This window comes from Catharus ustulatus, chromosome 8, assembly GCF_009819885.2.
Source record: "Catharus ustulatus isolate bCatUst1 chromosome 8, bCatUst1.pri.v2, whole genome shotgun sequence".
Classification (NCBI taxonomy): domain Eukaryota; kingdom Metazoa; phylum Chordata; class Aves; order Passeriformes; family Turdidae; genus Catharus; species Catharus ustulatus.
The window spans coordinates 32447896-32470916 of NC_046228.1; the positions used below are offsets into that span (position 1 = coordinate 32447896).

Here is a 23021-nt window from a genome sequence, read left to right on the forward strand (position 1 = left end):
AGCAGGGGCTGAGGGAGCTGGGAAAGGGGCTCAGCCTGGAGAAGAGGAGGCTCAGGGGAAACCTTCTGGCACTTTGCAGTTGTGGTTTATTTACAAAGTGGTGCCCAGTCACAGGCTGGAGTTGAGGACTGTCTTGGGTTACAATACAGGATGTGATCAAAGGTATCTATTCTATCACCAACTGTTGAGGGTGGGGCAGTGATCCTTATCTCCATGGGAGATATTCTGCTAATGGGCCATCCATTGAAACCAGGCAGGGCATTGTTCTTTATCTTTTCACAACCCATCCTTCCTCCAGCCAGTCATTTTCTGCTCATGGCCATTGAGTCCCACTGTGGGACTGATAAAATTACTGCATCCCATTGGAAGTTGCTCCAGCCAGGGGGAAGAGCCCAACATTTCTTACCAAGATAAAAACAGAGGTTTGGGACACTAAGGGAGCCCCTTTCTCCACTGGACTCCAGAGGAAAACCGGATTTCTCCACATCACCACTGGACCTCCGGAGGGAAACTGCACCTTGTACAGGAGCACTGCTCCAACTGAGCCACATCTGTCACTGCAGGAGGATGCAGCCACCATGGAATGGGACTGCTACCAACACCCTGCCTGACGGGGTGTCAGGTTGTACTCTGTGTCAGGGTTTGGGGTTTGTTTCTTTGTAGTACTGTATTTCTATTTTAATTTCGCTAGTAAAGAACTGTTGTTCCTAATTCCCATATCTTTGCCTGAGAGCCCCTTGATTTCAAAATTCTAATAATTTGGAGGGAGGGGGTTTACATTCTCCATTTCAAAGAGAAGCTCCCACCTTTCTTAGCAGACACCTGTCCTCCAAACTAGGGCAATGACCCTGGAGGTTGTTTCCAACCATAAAAATTCCATGATTCCACTAAATGTTAATTATAAGACAGTCACAGCAATTACACCATGGAGATGTGACCCCAGAAGGAATTCCTGGCTTTAGGAAGAACAAACGTGTTTGAAAGTGGCACCTCACAGGCTTCATAGAGAAACCTGCAACCATCCTCCTTAACAAAAACCTCAAAACAGCAAAATAAAGAAACAAAGAAAAAGACAAACCAAACAAAGCCCCAAGCAAAAGTCTGAATGGAGACCTGCATCTTCTGGTGTTCTATTGGTGCTGGAATCAGGCTCTTCCCAGCTCCAGATCCAGCTGGTGTGGTTTCAGTGTCCCAAGAGTTCCCCACATCTGCATAAGAGAACTCCTTACTACGTAAAAAATTCAAAAATCCAGAGGATTTTGAACCAAGCCAGCACAAGGTACTCCCAGGCTTGCAGTTTCTGTTTACTGAGCCCCAGTTATTTACTGATTGCTCCTGAAACTGCCATCCCCACATTCTGCTTCTAAAAAGAAAATGCACTTTCTGCCTTCTTGTCCACACAAAAGCCACTTCAAAATGTTTGCTCTGCTGTGATGCACACTGATTGTAAATCAGCTTTTCCAGAGGTAACTCAGCTCCATGAAATTCAGGGAAATGAACTGAGGCAGCACGGTGTTTAATAACAATGGCATAACACAGGAATTCCCATTTGGAAAAGACTTCTTTTCATTCCAGAGAATTTTCATGGGCTGTGGTTGATAATCTGCAGTGTTTCTTCTCTTTGAGAGGATTTTATAAGGAGAAAGACAGAGAGGAAGGAAAATGAGTGTTTGGAATTTTTTCCCAACTCTTGCCTAAGGATTTTCAGTATTTTTCACATTCCTGGCCATTCTTTATTCATCTTAAGCAGCCTCCCTGTCAGCCAACACACCCAGGCCAGTGTTCCACTTGTCATATTTAAATTTTCACTTCTGAATTTAAAAGGCAAGATATTTGCAAATAAACAATATTTTGCAAAAAAAAAAAAAAAAAAAAAAAAACACCCCACAAAAAAACCAGCTTATGGAGACGCCAAATAGTAGAATTAGTTTGGAAAATTTTATCAAATGCTCCTCACCCTAAACTTGCAAGAGTATTAAAATAAGATCCTGTAAAACCAACATTTCAAGAAATCCCTATTCTTACATGAGTCACAGTTTAGAAAATTATCAGATGTGAATGAATTCAGAATTCACTGTAATAAGACCAGTATTTCAAATAACCTTCCTTTTTTAATTAATCACAATTTAGCAAATGACCAAAAGTGAGTGAAATCACAAGGAGCATTCAAAGCAAACTCTGGGTTAGCAGCAACCACCTGGGTTGTCTTCCTAAAAATCAGTAACACTCAAACTGAGAAAGAAAATGGGAGTACTTCAAAGTCTCCCTATTTCAGCCAAATGCAGGAAACATTTGTTATCTCACTGTTATCTCAGCAATGCACACCTTTACCACTTACTGGGACTCACCTGTGTGTCTTTGAGAACAGCACTTCTCTAATTAACATCAGAAAGGGCTGTGATCAAAGATTATAAACCAAAACAAATGTTTTTAGATCCCCATTAGATGGCTCCAAAGACTTGTTGCAGCTCCCAGCCTCACACTGATAAGCTGTTCTGAAAAAGCACTTATTTGACAACCAGAATGAATTACAGGGGCTTCTCCAGAATTGCAGCACAGAGCAGGATTGGGAACAACATCATCATCCCTGCTGGGAATCATGAAAAAGTCAAAAGACACTAAAATCCCACTGACTAAATAACCATTTCCAGTGTTCAGGGATAAACCAGAACCTCTTTTCAGCCTGACACTGGATCAGAAAATATGGAACGGTGGCAGGCCCTGGCACAGGGTGCCCAGAGCAGCTGTGGCAACCCCAGGATCCCTGGAAGTGTCCAAGGCCAGGCTGGACTTTGGGGCTTGGAGCAGCCTGGAACAGTGGAAGATATTCCTGCCCATGGCAGGGGTAGGACTGGATGGGCTTTAAGGTTCTTTCCAACACAAACTGTGATTCCATGGTTTTTATGTGACCTTAAAACCCACCCAGTTCCACCCCCTGCAGTGGGCAGGGACACCTTCCACAATCCCAGGCTGCTCCAAGCCCAAAGTCCAACCTGACCTTGGACACTTCCAGGGATCCAGGGGCAGCCACAGCTTCTCTGGGGATCCCTGTGCCAGGGCCTGCCCACCCTCCCAGGGAACAATTCCTTCCCAATATCCCATCCATCCCTGCCCTCTGGCAGTGGGAAGCCATTCCCTGTGTCCATGCCCTTGGAAAGGGTCTGTCTCCAACTTTTCTGGAAAGTGAATTCACAAATTTCTCAAAGAATTATGGATAGTTGCCAAGGTTTGTAGAAGATGGCAAAAAAGGCAGAGAAACAAAAAAAAAAAAGGTCTTCATAAATATTTAGAAACCACTAAAATTCTTTATGGAAGTGGTTCCCTAAAATAATGAGAGACCCCTAATTCACAACTGGTTTTCCAAGGATACTCCTCATGCAAATCCAGCACAGGAAGGTTTGAAAACTGCTTTGGCTGGTTAAAGATGAGGCTTTTCTACAACAGAAGCATCAAGCAGTGTTTGGGAATCCTAAAGCTATTCCTGGAAATTCAATCAGTGAAAAAACCATCTCAGCCTCATATCAGGCATTTCCTATTCATTACTGGAGAAACCCTGCTTATTTCTCTTTTATAATGAACATAAATAAAAGATCCACAGCACCAATTTATATCTTTCTTAGGGGCCCCCAAATAGTTCTTACATAGATAATTCTTCCCTAAGCAATAATTGTAAAATCTACATTGCCTGCACAAATCTTAAGAATGCCAAGCCCTGATAAATGTTATGGATGATAAATCTGAAGGAAATTCCACTTTGTTCTTATTTTATTTGTACCCTGTCATTTAAATTGAAGCTGGGAATTGATGAGAGCATTCTATGCCTTGGAGAGAAAACATTCTTGGCTCTGATGTTGAGTAAGTTTATTAATTTGGACAAACTCTTAGACAAACCTGTCATATTGAGAGATAATTAGTTTGCAAATAATACAATTGGAGGTAAAGACTTTATTTGATCAAAAAAGAAATGATAAATAATTCTGCTGATCTCCACATCAGGATTTATTGATATTCATCTCAAGAAAACTGTATTTGAGTGGTGATAAAATTAACAACTCTATGATTCTATTTTCACACCTTCTTTCCTTCCATGAGAAGTTTAAAAGAAGTATCCCCCAACCCTCTCCAACCCTCCAAGCTATAAAGAGGAAATTGCAACCTGGACTGCAAAGAAATTTTGGAGACAAGATCCTGAGGTTAAGGGAAGGGTAATTCTGGGCCTTGTCAATAATTACATTAATGAGAAAAAATCCAAATAAGCCTGGAGATGAGACAAAGAGAAAAAATGTCAAAACACCAAGATAAATCCCAAAGGGAAAGCTCCCAAAATGAAAACCTCATACATCATACAAACAGATGGAAGTGTTAAAGTTGGAAAAGCCCTCTAAGACCATCCAGTCCAACCCTTCCCCAGCACTCCTAAGGCCACCCTGACCAATGTCCCCAGGTGCCATGTCCATATGGCTTTGGACACCTCCAGGGATGGAGACTCCAAACCTCCCTGGGCAGCCCCTGCCAAGGCCTGAGCACCCTTTCCATGCAGAAATTCCTCCTGCTGTCCAAGCTGAGCCTCCCCTGGCACAGCTTGAGGCCGTTTCCCCTTGTCCTGTCCCTGTTCCCTGGCAGCACAGCCCGACCCCCCCTGGCTGTCCCCTCCTGGCAGGGAGTTGTGCAGAGCCAGAAGTTCTCCCCTCAACTTCCTCTTAATGGGAACTTATTTATTTGCATCCTTTATTTCAGATTTACAATCTGCTCCAAATCTCAGATTGAAAATTGGGATCAATCTATTGCTTTATATGAATTCCTTAATTCACCCCTCCCCTTTTAGCACATGAAATCGAAGCCTTAAGAGGGAATATTATCCATGCTAAGTTACACAAGCACTGAAAGTTTGGGAGGCTCCTAAAGCTTGCCATAATAAAAGAGCTGCTGAGGGAAGAAAAGCCTTCTGTCCAAGAGGAGGAAATCTGTCTGGACAAACTCCTCTCGTGCAAACTGGAATTCACACAGCAGCTGTAATTTTTAAGGATTTCTTATACAAAACACAGAACTTGTCAGGAGAATAGCAATAGGCAGTCTAATAATTACAGCTTGTCTCTAATTACAGCTTGGAAAGAAAATAATTTGAGGAGAAGTTCTTTCAAGAAGGACAATCAAATTATGGATCTGTGTATATTGTTCCCTTTCATATATTTAGGAATATTCCCTCTAGCTTCCTTCTTGTTGGATAATGGAACTCATGTGGACTAGAGACAGGAGTAACAGAAACAGTTACAGTGCCAAGGAGTAACAGAAAATTTACAGCAATTAATGAATTCTCTGTATGCTACTCAAGAAGTAAATCTTTGTTTAAATTACCTTGATTCAGGGCTACCTGTTTGCTCTAAGGAAGGGAATTAATTCAGGTGTCGTGGGAGACAGTAGCTTTGAGTTACGAATGATCTGCTAAGACAGACAAAATCCCCAAGTCTAACTTCCAGAATTTAACACAAAGCACTGAAATCACAGAATCATGGAATGGTTTGGGTTGGAAGGGACCTTAAAACCATCCAGTGTCACCCCCTGCCATGTCAGGGACACCTTCCACTATCCCAGGCTGCTCCAAGTCCCATCCAGCCTGGCCTTGGACACTGCCAGGGATCCAGGGGCAGCCACAGCTTCTCTGGGCACCTTGTGCCAGGGCCTGCCCACCCTCACAGGGAAGGAGATGAGGTTTCTTTGGATTATCTCAGTTCCCTGTGGTTCCCCCTACTTTTCAGCTGTTGCTTCTTCCCATGACTTTCAAGGAACAGCAGAGTTCTGCATCCAGTTTGATCCCTGCCTTCAGTGCCCAGAGCACTGGGTTCACTTTCAGATGCCTTTCCAAGGGTGATGGTACCTCTGTCTCCTGAGGAAATGTGGCCCCAAACCAGCCCTGGGCTCTGCAGGGCTTAAACAATCCCTGTTTTTTCCTGAAGTGCTCATTGCAGAAGGAATGGGCAGAGTCAGATTAAAAGGACAGATCTTCCATTTGTGGCTTTCAGAGCATCCCAGAGCCAGGTCACCTCTGATCTTCCCTACCCAGTGAATCTTGGGATATACCCTGAATAGCTGGATGGATGACAGCTTCTCCTGGACTTCCAATGGAGTTTGGTGGCCTGATCGTTGAGTCTTCCAAGACAAAAAAAAAGAATCTGACCTCTGCCAGTATTTATGAGTACCCCGAAGTGACCATGACCACCCTGGTGCTCCTTCAGACATGTTAAAAAGGAAGGTTGGAGTTGGAGGGTTGGGAACATCCCCTGGATGACTGATAATTTTTAAGAACTTAATTCCTAATTCCCAAATGGATTTATAAATTAGGCACTGAGCTGCTCTGCTTTGCCAGGCAGAAAATCCCATTTCTGCAGTGCTGGATGAATATTTTCAGGATGAGACATTAGCATTTGGAGGTTGGAATTCCCCTTATTTCACACAAGATACACTAAGACAGCACAATGGAGCTCCTGTTTCATCTCTCTAAATCAACTGACACATACAAGCCAAAAATCAAGAGCACAGAAGGCTTTTTTTTTTTTGACAAAAGTCACATGTATTCTTTTCAAACTTCTCCCTCTGAAAGGTGAAGACAGGAATACTTGCCTTGGAACTGCATCCAAACACACCCCAATTTGTGAGCACAACTTAAGCTTGGAATGTGCTTTTTCCTTCACATGCCACTTTGCCCATCTACAACTGAAAGCTCATTACTTGGAAAAGTAAAAGCATTTTCCTGCCTGCTACATTAATGCATCCTTAAATGTTTGTTGTGTCAGATTGTTAATGGTGACAGGTTGTGTTTTCCCAGGAAACCCCACAAGCACCTTAATGCTCCAGGTCATACCTCAGAACAATAATAATTTGGGAAGCACATCTGAGTATTTTGAACCCATCAGGAGCATTCCAGGGAAGAGTAATGGAAAGGTGGGAGCTAGGCCACCTCACTCCACGGAAAGCCATGGTGCTGGGTGAGGGCATAAGTGGTTCTGGATTAATTTTGATGGAATTAAGCAGTCCCCCAAAGCCAGATGGTACCACCATGACTGTCACCACACCACATGAATCAGTTAAATCAGCCTTGGGGCTTAGAAAAGAGGAACCTCAATTACTCTGTGCCACAGCAGTCTTGTCAAACCTCTCTGATGCCTTTTGGTAAGGATGTAGAAAAAGAAGCAAGGAAAAAAAATCTAAAAACCTTAAAACTCCCAAAAAAATTCTGTGTGTCAGACCACAGACTTTCCAAATGCAAAAATAAGCTCAACAGATTTCACTGATGATGATGATGATGGGGGTTGGTTACAGATTTCTCTAAAGAATATCAGGGATCAAAAGGAGAGCCAATACCACATTGTATCCTTGTACTACTCCAATGGATTTTAGGGCAAGCACAGAGCACTGCCCTGCCCTGGTGGCAGCTGCAGAAGGAGGAGGTCCAAGATGAAGAATCCAGGAACTGGTGGGTTTGGAAAGGAAATAGCGAGATGTCTTCTCCAGTAAGAGAGGAAATCACCTTGAGTTGTGCCATGGGATGTTTAGCTGGGATATGAAAGAAAATTCCTTCACCATAAGCATTGTGAAATACTGGAACAGCTTCTAGCAAGTAGTGGAGTCCTCATCTCTGTAAGTTCAAGACATGGATGGGGATGTGGCACTTGAGGACATAGTAGTGGTGGAGCAGGTAGATGGCTGGATTTTATGATCTCAGAGGTTTTTTTTCCAACTTTAAGGATTCTGGGACATTCATAATTATTGGGAAAGGCATCCAGAGGAAACACTGGTCCCCAAAAGTATGAGGCTGGGGCTGCTGGACCCTCAGCAGAAGCCCAAGCTCATGTGGGAGGTGTCCTGCTGTCCTCCAAATTCCTGGAAATACCAGAATGGAAAAAAAATCTATTTTAATGTGTCTCCCTGGGCCAAGGAAGATCCTTTTAGGGGTGGAGATATCTGAGCCTTGCTTAGCTCCATGGAGAAAAATATCCCTGGTTTTATGAGAACAAGAGAGACATCATGTTGAGACAGAAAGCTTTCAAAGCAGTCTGGGATAAATTTCTTCCTGTAAACATGAACAATTTCTAAGCAAAGCAACCTTTCCCAGATGAGGTATTCCAGGATTTTATACACTATTATTTAAAAATTCATGAGCAGAAGTTTAGCCCCTTTGCTTTCATGTCATAACAGCTAAAAATCTTTGTTTGCACAGAGTTTGGCTGAGAAATATTGTGGATACTGAAATTCTGGAGTGCTGGCCCCAATTTCTGAACCAGTATCACTGGGTGAAGTTAAAAACACTGAATTTACTCAGGTGAGTATGAAAGACCAAGACAAATGTTCCCATTTTTTCCACTCTGCAAGGGCTTTTTGGGCATCTTTATGCTTGAAAGGTATGGATGAAATAACCACATTTAAATTGTCAGTGCCTGAGGAACATCAGCTCCTGAGATCCCGTGCAGTTGGAATCTATCTGGGGATCCTATGACTGTTGTTGACAAAACCAAGCCACAAAAATATAAAAATGTTGTAACTGAGGAGGAAAGTTCTCCTGGGTGGGGTTTGTGTGGCAGGGTTCTGGTAGTGAGGGGTTATAGGGGTGGATTCTCTGAGGAGCTGCTGGAAGCTCCAACAGTGCCAACCCCAGGAGATCCAGGATGTACCTGCTACTGACCAAGGTAGAAATGGTGGGGATGCCTCTGGGATAACCGATTTGAGAAGGAAAATTATGGTTGTGCAGTTGTCATGGTGGCCAGAGAAGAGTGGAGTGAGCCCATGGGAGAGCAGCAGCTCTGCAGGCACCTGGGGCAGGGCAGGAAGAGGGGCAGGAGCTGAGATTCCATGGGGAAGCCCAGGGGGAAGCATCTATGCCCCTCCAGCCTATGGAGGAAGCAGAGATTCACCTGCAGCTCCTGCAGAAGCCCACACCAGAGCACAGGGATGCTGAGAGAGCTGGGAAGCCCATGCTGGAGCAGGGACTCGAGGATCCATGGAGAGAGAAGCCCACACTGGAGCAGGTTTGTTGATAGCACTTGAGACCTATAGGGGACCCACACTGGAGCAGCCTTTTCCTGAAGGACTGAGCCCATGGAAGTGGATTCACATTCAGAGCGGTTCACGAAGAGCTGCAGCCCATGGGATGGATTCACACTGGAGCAGCTCATGGACAGCTGTTTCGCATGGCATGGACTCCCTGCTGGAGCAGGGGAAGGACTCCCACTCCTCTCCTTGAGGAAGAAGCAGCAGCACAAAGAGCACAAACAACCCAAACCCCTATTCTTGTCTCCCTGTGCCACTGGAGGCAAGGAGGGAGAGCCCAGGAAGGAAGGAGGGGTGCTGGGAAGATGTCCTTAAGATTTGTTTTACTTCCCATTACCCTGCTCTGATTTTGTGGGTAATAAAATCAATGGATTTCCCCAAGTTGTTCTGCCCATGACAATATTTGGTGAGGGATCTCTTCCTGTCCTTGTCCCAACTCCTGAGTCTTTCCTTATATTTTTCTTCCCTGTCCAGCTGAAGAGGGCAGGGATAGAGCAAGGCCAAGCTACCACATCTCATTGAAAAAAACCAACTCAACAATAACAACAGAAAACCTCCACAACAATAAAGTCTTTTTCCTTTGAATGTCTTTCAAATTTAAAAAAAAAAAAACCCATTCAAATATAGGAAATAAAATCCAAAAGCTGACTCTAAGTAGGTTTGACTCTAATAGCTGGTTTCATGTTGGATGGAAATGGATCAGGTTGGATAAGTTACCAGCTAAAATATGTTAATGGGATTTAAATAACACTGTACCTTCCTGGGGAATTAATTTTGGGATTTTAGGCAAACTGCAACAAGGCATCTGGTGACATCACCAGTTTTCTGTAGGCACTAATGGAACTGTTCACAAAAAGCAGAGCTGGATGACAGGTGAATGAGCTTGGGGAGCAGTGGTTTTGTAATTGTGGAAATATTTTTCTTTCCTAAAAAGACACTGTTACTTCCTGATAAATACTAGTTATAAAGCAAAATTCCTCCGTGAAATGGCACTAACTCCTTGGACCAAGGATCCATGTCCTCAGAAGGGTTTGGAACTTTGAGTGGGTCCTGACCCCTCTTCAGGAGGAACCTGTCAAACAGCAGGGAGTACATCCAGAAGAGCTGCAAATCAAGAAAATTGTGCAAAGACACAAGGAAGCCTGGTAAATCAGTCACACCCACTGTTTCCTGGCATGGAAAAGGCCTAGAGATTTAATGACTTGGCTGAACTGCCTTGTTTCATCCATTTGTTTGTAAAATGAAAGCCAAGGAGCTTATCCAGCCTTTTTTATAATCCTGGCAAGCCCAACTCTTAACCCTTTTCAGCTGCTGGCATCAGAAGCTTTGGTCAACTGAGTGCTATTGCTGGACAATCTTAAGAAGAAAGCTGCTCCACCACTGACAGAAAATACGAACTGCAGAGGGTGGTAGGCAGAAGGAAGATGCTCAACTACAGAGTGTGCCCACATTTCACCCTGAGAACTATACACACACACCTGCAGCTGCAAAATTTCAGGGGAAAAAAAATCTGTTGTGAAATCTTAGAGTCATGGGATCAACAAGGTTGGAAAAGATCTCCAAGATTATCAGATCTGCTCTGTGACTGATCCTCATGCCAGAGCTCTGTGTGCCACGTCCAGCCCTTCCTTGGGCACCTCCAGGGATGGGGACTCCAAACCTCCCTGGGCAGCCCCTGCCAATGGGATTGAGGGAAGAGAGGAGATAATGAGATAGCAGGGGGTGGATTTCTAATAGTGGATTTTTCTGCTACAGCAAGTAACAAGAACTTCAAGAGGTGTTCAACAGCACAGTCCAGGGACAACTCTAAAGGACCCCTCCATGATTTCTTTTGGGTGGTTTTTCCAGAGCTGAGCTTCAAACAACATATCTCAGCTCACATACAACTATTTTCTGCTAAGCACTGTGCCATGATTAACAGGATTTCTTTTCAAAACCCCAACTATCACCTTCAGAATGTTAGAATTAATCTGCTGGCCACTTAATCCCAGGGCAAAGCGAATGAATCTCTGTCTAGATGAAAGGAAGAGGAAGGAGCTTTTCAGTCCCTTTTTTTTTTTTTACACCCCAGAGAGTATTTCAGGAGCATAACACAGCCTGAACCAACTTGCAAGTCTTTAATTTACATCTTCAGACTTCCCAGCTGGAAGATTGAGATCAAAACCACTGAACTCACAGTTCACGAGGAACAAATCCACAAGTTTTAAGATGAATTACCACAAAAACTGTAACCAGATTTTTCATAGAAAAGGTGGAGACTGTTATAATTCCTCCATGCTGCCACTAAATTGTATAAAGGTTGCCTTGATATTTTTGGGTGTAAATCCTGACCAGGAAGGCAAAGCTTGTTAGGTGAAAAAGCTAAAAAGAGCACGAGATAGAAGAAATAAACCAGATTTTCTTCTGCCACAACGAACACAGGCCCAAATCCCAGAATTTTCACTCTGTAGCAATGTAGACATTCCTCTGTTTCAATCTCAAATCCTTCTAGAATAGTCCAGATAATGCATTCTTGCTATTTATTAATTATTAGAGTTATTATTTCAGATCTGCCCTTACACACAAGGTCAGATGTACAGAGATTTCTACCCAACATGTGCTATTATTCCATGGAAGAGGTGCTGCATTCCCAGGTACCTTGCAAAATCCAGCTGCAATTTTTAAAAAAAAATTTTAATAGGAAATGTGCATTTATTTTTTTTTTTTCAATTTAATAGGAAAATTGAAAAATCACCGTTTCGTTATATTAAACACAAATATGAGCAGCATTTGGTGGGATTGGTTGTGGGGTCATGGATTGATGCAAACACAGAAGACTTGCAGATAGCTCCTGATAAATATTGCTTTTTTTGAAAGAGAAGTGGGATTTTTCCAAGACTTTTCTGGAGAGCTGGACAGTCAGTTGTGGAAAAGAGCTGGATAAAGTACAAATCACTAATTCAGTTTCCACATCTGGGAGAAGGAAAGAAGAGGAGCAGGTATCAAATGGAGAAGAAACAGAAGATGAACATCTGTAAATACACAAACCTTGGCTGTTAAAGAACAACACAAAGCAGCAGCAAAATTCCTTTGTCCATGATCAAAGGCAGTGACACACAGGCTTCACCCATAGCACCCAAAAGAAAACTGTCCCAGATTTCGGATAGGTGTCTTAGTTTGGAGGACAGGTGTCTGCTGAGAAAGGCAGGAGCTTCTCTTTGAAATGGAGAATGTAAACCCCCTCCCTCCAAATTATTATAATTTTGAAATCAAGGGGCTCTCAGGCAAAGATATGGGAATTAGGAATAACAGTTCTTTTCTAGGAAAATTGAAATAGAAATACAGTGCTACAAAGAAACAAACTCCAAGCCCTGACACAGTCAGAGCACAGCCTGACACCCCGTCAGGCAGGGTGTTGGCAGCAGTCCCATTAAATGGTGGCTGCATCCTCCTGCAGTGACAGATGTGGCTCAGTTGGAGCAGTGCTCCTGTACAAGGTGCAGTTTCCCTCTGGAGGTCCAGAGGTGATGTGGAGAAATCTGATTTTCCTCTGGAGTCCAGTGGAGAAAGGGGCTCCCTTAGTGTCCCAAAACCTCTGTTTTTATCTTGGTAAGAAATGTTGGGCTCTTCCCCCTGGCTGGAGCAACTCCCAATGGGATGCAGTAATTTTATCAGTCCCACAGTGGGACTCAATGGCCATGAGCAGAAAATGACTGGCTGGAGGAAGGATGGGTTGTGAAAAGATAAAGAACAATGCCCTGCCTGGTTTCAATGGATGGCCCATTAGCAGAATATCTCACACAGAGATAAGGATCACTGCCCCCGCCCTCAACAGATAGTGATACAATAGCTACCTTTTATCACACTCTGTATTGTAACCCAGACAATAGGTTTGGCCAAGATCCATGCAAAGCACACACTCAGACCACTGGAGGTGGTCAATGCTGTCCATCTCTCCAGGACACTCACCCCATCAGGCCGGCCGTCCGAGGCTGTGACAATGAGGATGTAGCGGTCAGTGCTCTCTCTGTCCAGCGGCTTTCCCAAGGCCAGCAGGCCAGAGCTGGGAACAAAACAAAACCAGGACGTGTTAGTAGAGCACCTGGAACAGGTCTATGAGCACCATGCTGACACCAAAGCTCCTCTTTGTAAGAGCTTTTAGGCTTTCTGTGGGTGAAGGCCAAGAAAAGTCATGAGCCAATTCCTAGTGCTCTCTGCTTGGATACAGGAATAATCCTGGATTAAAGCATCAACCTAGCAAGACTACCAAAGCTAGAGCTCCACTGAACACAATACCCTGATTTGTTCCTGCTGCACTTTAACTAATTATTTAATTATTAAAACATATTGATTTGGTTTTTTTACTATTAATGCTGCAATAAATGAGAAGAGAGAAGGACAAGCAGGGGATTAATCACTGAGGAGTCCTGATAAACAGCAGGACTGAGCAGGAAACTGGGAATACAGTACACACAGGCTTCAGGATGAGTCTCCTCAGGGAGAGGCTACTGGGCAAAGTTATACTTTGTGTAACCTCAGAGTAATGCCTGCAAGTACCCCCTAATAATTAAATATTACTCCAGGCACAAGGGTGGGGGAAAACAAGTCCTGGAGTGTTTTGGGTTGGGAGGGACCTTAAGGCTCATCCAGTGCCATCCCCTGCCATGGGCAGGGACACCTTCCACTATCCCAGGGTGCTCCAAGGCCCTGTCCAGCCTGGCCTTGGACACTTCCAGGGATTTCAGATCTTGTCATTATTGAAGCCGATTTTAAAAGGACAACAAAAGAAGGGTTAATTGAAAGCCACATTAAACAATGTTTGAAAGCATTGCAAATTCCTGTAACTACTGACAAATGAAACAATTTGGCTTTTTCCTCTAATCTAATTCCCTCCTGCAGATGTCTGGAAGCCACCCAGGAGGACAGGACCCCACAATAGACTCATTACTTTTATGTTAGGAAGGATTAGGAAGGCACAGTGAGGACAATCCTGCCTAAGGAAGCTCAATGCTCCTTAACTGAGTTAGCACGATAGCCCTGAGCTGTCCCAAAGCTCCACATTTCATTTCCATGATTTTGGTGCCTGATGGAAGCTGGGCAAGGTTGTGACAAAGTGATGACACCTCTTCTAAATCCACAGGATATTTAACAACTATGGATCCAGGGTGACAGTGATCCCAGCCAGCTCCTCCCCATGGAATTCCACCAAATATGGTAAGAAAGATGTAACGCCACACATTTTTGCAGCCCAAAATTCACATCAGCTGGGATCTGGAGATTCTGTGACTTCCCACGCGCTATTCCATTGTCAATGGATGGATCAGACACAAGCAGTGGCCAAGTAGAGCTCTAAATTTTATTTGCTGTACCCACATTTGATGTTCAGGACCCAGAGCATGAATATCAACTTGTGCAGAGGTTCTACAGAAACAGAAAATCCAAACCAAAGCACAAATTCCCACCAAACCAGGAGGTCTCCCTGGCTGGACTTCTCCAGAACGCTTGGATGTGTTACACCTGGACCTAATAATGGGTTTTCCCCCTAAATTATAAATTTCTGCAGCATTCCTTCTCTAATTTCCTACTCTTAGAGACGATCCCAGCAAACTGGTTCCAGCCAAGACTTTCTCCAACAGAAAGAAATCCCAACACTTCCTGGGAAGCTATTCCTTCCAATAAATACCACAGAAATTGGTGGAAACTGGGAGTGGGAGAACAATTCTGCCCTACGATTGAAAGGTTGGTGGGGAAAATAATATTTAAAGCATATTTCAGGAGATACTCCAGTCTGTCTGCCTTGTGGTTATCCAATGAAAACTTGGGTTTGTGTCCTGTTGAGCTTCCTTCAAGAAGGAAAGTAATTCCCTGGAAGTTGGTAAAAACCAGGGGTAAATGAATTTTGTGTTTGGTTTTCAACCCACTAAATTTGGAGCTGCCATGTCTTGGATCCTGGGGAGAGGAGAATGGAACCTCCAGCATTCTCCTCCTTCTTCCAGAGTGGGATTCCACATGCTGAGGATTCCTGATCCAGGGAAAATGATGCTCCAAAGAGAAAGGGCAAAGTGCAACATCATAAAAAGGGAGAGACCTGAGAGAGTTTCTGCATATATGTATATATTTTTAAATATATAACCATATTATTATTGAAAATATACATTTTATATATTGAAATGTATTATTATTGATATATTTTATATAACTATTTATTAATATTTAAAATATTACATTATTTTATATACAGCTGTGTTATTATAATTCTAAATATAACAGCTATATTTCATTAATCCATACACGTGTATGGATATTTATATGATTATCCACAGACAAATGTTAAAATTCCATATATACATCAAATAAAGGATATGATCCATATTTTATATCTAATATATATACATACACACATATTAAAACATATTATATTTACAATTTTAGTTACTTGATTAGAGTGATAATTGGGTTACTAATCCAAATTTGATTAAGACTTTATTTAGACTAACAAAAATTCTTATTCTGAGCAGATAAATATGGCTCACAAGAAGGCAATCAGCCATAATATATAAGCATGCGACTAGAAATAAATATATTTAATACATTAAATATATGTATTAAATTAAATTAATTACATTATATAGAAATATCTACTTTTCAGCATTTTTCAAAACACTGCAAGAAAATACGAACAAAAAGTTTTAGGGGGAAGAAAGAGTAAATAAAACATAAAAGACTTCAGTGGTCAATTATTAATTAAAAATATATTTACACCACCTACATTAAAGGTGTTTTATTTAATAGTAATCCTTTAATCGATCAACATATTTCAGTATCCAGAAAAAAGAAGGCTGAAGGAAACTTGGCACAAAGCCTTTTCCAAAGGAACAGCGAGGGGAAAACACTTCAAATAACTCTTCACCAAAGGTGCTGGAGCATGAGCTGAGCACTGAGCCCCAAATTGCTCAGATTTGTGAGGGCTGCCAAGGGTCCCAGAGGAGGAGGATGAAGGGATGAAGCAGGAATTCCAGCTGGGAATTCATTCACACACCACCTTTAACTGCTTGGTTTCTGGGTATGGCCACCCTGCTCACATCCCAAATTGGATAACACATGGGTTCCAGAGGATCTTCATGTCAGGAGCTGGCCTGGATTTCCACAGATGTTTTAAGCCTCTCTGGTGTAAAGAACTGCCAGGAATTTTATGGTGTGGTATGAAGGGTGCTGGGATCACTGAGTGATTCCTTTGGAGTATTTCTTGTGCAGCCAGGTGGGATTATTCATGTTAATATTAAAACATGGTGCTTTACTAAGACTGCAACCCCGCTTTGGAGCATCTCTCATGTAGCCAGGCTGGATTATTCACCTTCTAAATCAACAAATCCTTCTTTACTACCACATGTTAAAATTAAAACATGGTGCTTTACTAAGACTGCAGCCCCTCTCTGGAGCATCTTTCATGTCGCTCCTGTAGATTATCCAAGTTCTAAAGGTGCCAGGCTGAGTTTCTCCATGTTAAGGAAAGGGTTGTTTGCATCACTTGGGCAAGAGTCCCTACAAAACTCCAATCCCAAGCCATAGCTAACACCAGCAGCCCAACATCAATCCCTGCTCTGGTCACTCCAGTGAAGGAAAGTGTCCCCTCTCCAAGGTGTCCCTTCCATCACCTGCCAAGTCTTTATCAATCCTAGTGGATGAGAGGACCAGCACCTCCTGGCATCTTCAAGGCTTTATTCCCATTATTTCATGAAGGATTTGATTCTCCATGAATGGGAGATTTATCATCTACAGCTCCCTCAGAACACATAAACCTGTCTCAGGAGGTTTGGATATTTAGGTTCACAATCTTTCCTTCACACCAAATTAGAATTATTTTGCACCATGAAATAATAAGCCCCAGGTTACTTCTGTCCCATCATTTACTGTGGGAAGACAGCTCACCACCCTCCCTCCCTTCCTCCTGCAAGTAAAAGGATACTTCGGATTGCAAATAATAAATAATAGCAGGTAAATTAATAGCTAATAATAGGTAAAATAAAGGGTGGTGGGCCAGGCACAGACCAATCTGGTGGTAATGTTTCATAACATTTCTCTATTTCTCTCTCTATAAAGTTGGAATTCAATTTAAGTAAAATACAGTTCTTAAACAATGCTCAAAAGACTTTTCACTACAGGCTAAACCATAACAAGTCAGGAAATTAAAGCAAAAATTGTCCCTGTTATTAGTCAGGAGCTGACAGGTAAAAGGGTTTTAATTAATCCCTGGCCACTCTTTTAAACAGAATCTTTCCACCTCAGTGAGTTTCCCTTACCTAAAGCGTTTAAAATAAATAAAGGGTGGCCTGTGACAAACCCCAGAGTGGAATTTGGCTCACAGAGCTCTCATTAATGGCTGACAGCCCCTCGAAGGAGCAGCTGAAAGTGTCTGAGCACAACCCTTCTCTCTCAGCTCCTCCATTCCCTGGACTGACAAGTTCCAAGTCTGTTTTCCAAGGGTTTCCCACTTACCTTTGAGAGAGATTAAAAACTTGCTGAGGATCTCCATTCTGAATGAGGTATTTGATGGGGTCGCCCTCTCTATCGTAAGCCTGTAGGGAAGCAAAAACGAGGATAAAATTCAGTCAGTGGAAAGGTTTCTTCTCTTCCCTTCCATGTAGAAACTGGGGAATTAAGTTTTAGGAAAATCTTCCACGGGGATGACACCAATTCCTGTTTCTAAGGCAACTCTGGTTGTTGATGGGCTACTCAAGGAAAAGCTGGAGCACATCAGAATTCCTATGCTGCACAGAAATGACAATATCCTGAATGCAGGAAAATAATTACTATTAATTACTAGTAATTATCTAATTATCAAATTACAGCTATATTACAGCAGTATGAGTGTGAAATTCAGGCTTTAATAATTTACTTCTATTTTTCTGCAGCTTCACACTGATTAGACTGAACTTTCATTTTTCCTTTCTTCCCATTCTTCATTTCCACTTCTTATCAAGATCCATCTTTCTGTTATTTTATTAGAATCCCAATCTTTGGCTGATGCTCTAGTGAGTTCCAACTGCAGCATTCACCTTTTAATTTTCTTTTTGAGGGGGTGAAGATCAGGGTAAGACCTTTAAGAACAAATATTAACAGCACCAAAATGAGGATATTCCACCTATTAGGTCGAAAAAAAAAATCTTTCAAAAGTTGAATAAACTACTTTTGTCTCTCCTGGTGCCACCTGAGGCCATTTCCTCTAGTCTAGAAGAGAAGAGGGCAACCCCCACCTTGCTCCTGTTAAATTATTGCTGTGAACCACAATCAAGGGCTGTGTATGAGCTGACCACCTAAAAAAGCAGTTTTTGGGATAAAAACCTCAGAAAAATAACAAAAAAACCCAACTCAAACATCCCCTAAAATTAAGAGCAGAAGCACAAACCATTTAAATGTGAAGGCAGAGCAGGGAATGCAGTAAGAAAACAACTTGGCTTAGCCAAATAAAAATCAGGGGCTAAGTCAGATGGAAGGGATCAGTACTAAGAAAGAGCAAGAAAAACTGGATAGGGACACAGTCAGAAAAAGTCAAGGGAGAATTGGAATGGAAACAAAAGAAAACACAAAGGGTAACAAAGAAATGTTTAAGTTGCAGAAGGAACCTGAGGAGTTTGAAAACAGAAGTGATGATGTTGAGAAGGTCAAAGAGGTAAAAGTGCCCCTGTTCCAGCTCCAAAGGAAATTAACTGGGGCAAAACTTCAGCTGAGAGCTGGGCAAGAGTCAGGCACAGATGTTCACAAACAGAACATCTCTAAATCAGCTGCTGGAATTCAAGCCTGGCGCAGTCCATCCTGGCATATAGAAGGGCTGGAACAATCTCAAAGCCACTGGTTTTTGGGGGGTTTTTTTGAGCATTCCCAGAGAACAAAAATGCTGGAGGGCACAACAAAAGTCTAGTCTTCATGGAGGAATGAACCAGGAAATCATACACCAGGCAGGTGGAGTGCAATTCCCAGAAAACCACAAATATCCAAATTATTTGCAAGTTCCCTGCAATGCCAATATGCAGATGGATAACACAGAACTAAATTTCTCCAGAACAAAAGGATGCTGAAGCAATTTAATCTGATTTTCCAAGCAGACAAGAAGTCTCCTGAACAGGGCAGAAACTGGATCAATAAACCAGCTGAGCCATGGTGAAGGCTTTTCCCAGCGCTTGATGGGACATTTTCCCAATGGAGTTCCAACAACACAGTCTCCAAATGGAGGCTGCGATTAAGCAAGAATTAAATCCATCATCAAAATGAAGGCCAGGCAGTAGTGGGTAGTGTTAATACTGACTCAGTTCTGCATGGGTGTGTACAGCTCTCCCAGCACTGATCAGTATTCTCATCCACAACATCAATGACAGACTGGGAAAATTGGAAAATTGCTTATAAATTCCATGGGTGGCACTGAGTGTCAGGAGGGGTGGGTGGAATTTGTATCTCCTTGGCCTGAGGATATGAACAGTCAGGATCTGAGCCAAGAACACAAAATGCTACAAACACTGGAGCACACAATGTGAGGAGCTGGCATCTCTGAGGACTGTCCTTGATCCTAAATTACCAGGATCCCATGGTTGCTCTGGTCTTCAGCCCTTTGTCCTCATTTTACCTTCCCTGCAGGGGATCTTGCCCTCCCTTCACATTAAGTTGTCTCAGGGGTGTCATTATGGTCTGCATTCTCTCATAAAAAGTCAGGGGGCTCTCAGAAAGCCAGAAAATCAAAGACTGGCTGTCGTTGATTTTGTTTTCCCCTTATCCCCACAGAAAATCCACCTTCAATCAATATGCTTAAAAAAAGGGGAGGGAAAGTTAATCATTGCTTTTAAAAACTCCTGTTTTCTTTAAAAGCAAAGAACATGAAGTTCTTATGTATAGAAGAAAACCACTGAAGGCAAGGGAGAAGAGCAACCTATTCCTGATTTTTTCCAGATCAATGGCACAGAGTGAATCCATAAATTGCACACAACAATTCCATGTAGCGACTTGTTCAGCACGTAACTGGACCCTGCTAACGGCCCTATTTGTTCTGCAGGCTCCCAGAAAAATGACAGCATTTGCATATTTTAATTAATAATGGCTGGCAGAACATGAAGCCATAAACGCCTCCCAGGCATGCAATAAACTCTGAGGTTTATTTACAAATTAATGCAGTGGAGATCATTTAAAATTGCATTAATCTCAAATGTTGTTAATTAAAACACCAGTCAAGACCAACCGGGTGTGTTAGAAAATAAATAAGGGGATAAGAAAGAAATAAAGTCCTCCATCATCAGCATAAGAAATTTTAATGGACAAGAAGAAATTGAATTTTATTTTTCCGAAGTCTAAAGGGCAAATTTAAAGCAGCTACATTTGCACTGTTACTGACCCTAATGTTTTGCAGATCTTCATATTTGGCAATTTGGGAATACTTGAAAAGTTTTGCAGGCTCTCTCCAGGATTTTGTAACCCTCCTGCTGTATGCAGAACTATCAAATTATGACTAAGAGAGAGTCACAAAAGAATAATTTCTTAGTCTGCACCAGCCCAAAAACTGATTGAATAGATAAGACTCAGGAAAAGAAACATCAGTGTGAAAATTGAAACGTGAAAACACTTGTTCAATATTTAAGGCCTGGAGATATTCCCTATCATCGATGGAACACAGGCAATACTTTAAGGCACTGCTAGAACACCACAAAAACCCAAAACCAAGGTGCCTAATTTGGAACTTTCTGTTGCCTGGAAAAGGCAGCACAGGATTTCAGAAGCTCAGATACTCAGTTTATGAATGTTTAAAATGACCTGGTGGATTTTATATAACCAGGAATGAAAGAAGATGAAAACAAAAATATCCTGCACACAGGAAAGGTCCTTTAGTACTGATGGGGGTTTTAATGCAGGATGAGGGAGCTGGACTTGGAAATGGGTAGAGAGGGATCTGTAAAGCACAGTGCCCCTTCTGCCATGGGCAGGGACACCTTCCACCATCCCAGGCTGCTCTAAGCCCCATCCAGCCTGGCCTTGGACACTTCCAGGGATCCAGGGGCAGCCACAGCAGGGCCTGCCCACCCTCCCAGGGAACAGCTCTTTCCCAATATCCCATCCATCCCTGCCCTCTGGCAGTGGGAAGCCATTCCCTGTGTCCTGGTACTGCACACCGTTGTAAAAAGTCCCTCTCCATCTTCCACATTTCAGGTTGAGAACTACCAGACCTACAAGAGACACAGTCCTGGACTAATCACCAAAGCTAAAGCCTAGCATATTTGGGATTTAGCAATCAAGTATTTTTCATAAAATGCAGGATCCCTGAGGCTGGAAAAGCCCTCCCAGCCCACGGAGCCCAAGCTGTGCCCAGTGCCCACCTTGTCCCCAGCCCAGAGCACTGAGTGCCACCTCCAGCCCTTCCTTGGACACCTCCAGGGATGGGGACTCCAAACCTCCCTGGGCAGCCCCTGCCAGGGCCTGAGCACCCTTTCCATGCAGAAATTCCTCCTGCTGTCCAAGCTGAGCCTCTCCTGGCACAGCTTGAGGCCGTTTCCCCTTGTCCTGTCCCTGTTCCCTGGCAGCACAGCCCGACCCCCCCTGGCTGTCCCCTCCTGTCAGGGACTTGTGCAGAGCCAGAAGGTTCCCCCTGAGCCTCCTTTTCTCCAGGCTGAGCCCCTTTCCCAGCTCCCTCAGTCCCTGCTGGGGCTCCAGCCCCTTCCCCAGCTCTGTTCCCTTCCCTGGACACGCTCCAGCCCCTCCAGGGCTCTCTGGCCAGGAGGGCCCAGAACTGGACACAGCCCTCGAGGTCCCTCAGCAGGGCCAGCCCAGAATGGGCTGTTTGGGTTTAGTGAAACATTAAAGCAGATTATTCCATTGTAGCTTCACTTTCCAACCTATTTAAATCCCATCAAATCCTTCAATACTAAAACCTGCCAACAGGTTTTCTGCCTCCAAAGATCCCTCAGGCCCTTAGCCAGAGATTCTAGCACCTGTCAAGGAAACACAAATGTTTCTGTTTCTCAGCATGTTTCTGGCTCCTGTTCCTCTTTGGGGCTTCCAGCCCCAAGTGTCTCTCACCGGGGAGGAGAAGGCTCCTGAACAGCCTGGCCCTTCCACTCCTTCCTCCTGCAGGCACCACGGATGTGCCAGAAGTTAATTGGCAGCACTGAGCTAAATTAGTCACCCTCCCTCAGCACAAGTGACTATATGAGCTTAACCAGCCAGAATAATCCCAGTCTTTCAGCAGGAAACCATTTTAGAGGAGCTTTCCCATCCACCTGCTTCAGTGAGTTAATTAGAACTCCTTTATTTCACTACTGCTAAACACAGCATTAAGTAAATTCCTGATCCGTCAAAAAAATAAACCTCAATAAAGAGTTGCCATTTATCTCCCTATTTTGCACAGCTGGTATCTGGGCAGAACATAATGCAGTAAATAAGTAACAGTAAATAAGTGAGGAGATAACTGATTTTTTAACCATGAGCACAACAAGGGGAGGTCTGGTCCATGAGGATGAAGGATGTTCCTGCTCCTCGACCTGGCCAGAAGCTGTTGCATGATCCCTGATCCCAGTGCTCAAGGTCCTACTAATCCTGGCAGCACTGGGATCTCTGCTCCCTCTCAGCCTTTTGTTACACATACCAAGGAGTAGAAATATCTTAAGTCATTTTTCAAGAATGACAGGCATGGGAAGGCAAATTGCCAAAAATCTTGTTGAAATCCCCCCTGAATGAGGTGCTGAAGCTCCTCTGATCTGCTGGCAAATACAGAGAGAGATTTTAACACAAGAAATCACAGGCCTTTCATGTTTCCAGCCACTCATCGATTTTTTTTCTAATATCATGATCACAGAATCTCAGAATCCCAGAATGGTTTGGATTGGAAGAGACTTTGAAGATCAGCTCATTTCACCCTCTGCCATGGGCAGGGACACCTTCCACTGCCCCAGGCTGCTCCAAGCTCCAGCCAACCTAGCCTTGGACACTTCCAGGGATCCAGGGGCAGCCACAGCTGCTCTGGGCAG

General features: G+C 43.3%; 1 protein-coding gene across 10 annotated transcripts in view; it reads right to left on the reverse strand.

The window, feature by feature from the left end:
* PCDH15 (protocadherin related 15) overlaps positions 1 to 23021 on the reverse strand; it is a 642731-nt gene that overhangs the window by 106179 nt on the left and 513531 nt on the right. For all 10 annotated transcript variants that reach the window (XR_004418559.1, XR_004418557.1, XR_004418555.2 and 7 more), the window contains 2 exons: positions 17518 to 17597; positions 12991 to 13084 (listed from right to left, as the gene is read on the reverse strand). Coding sequence is in view for 3 of the 10 variants with exons in the window: in XM_033065836.2 (XP_032921727.1) it covers positions 12991 to 13084; positions 17518 to 17597 (174 nt within the window). In the remaining 7 variants the exon portion in view is untranslated. The remainder of the gene's footprint in view (positions 1 to 12990; positions 13085 to 17517; positions 17598 to 23021) is intronic.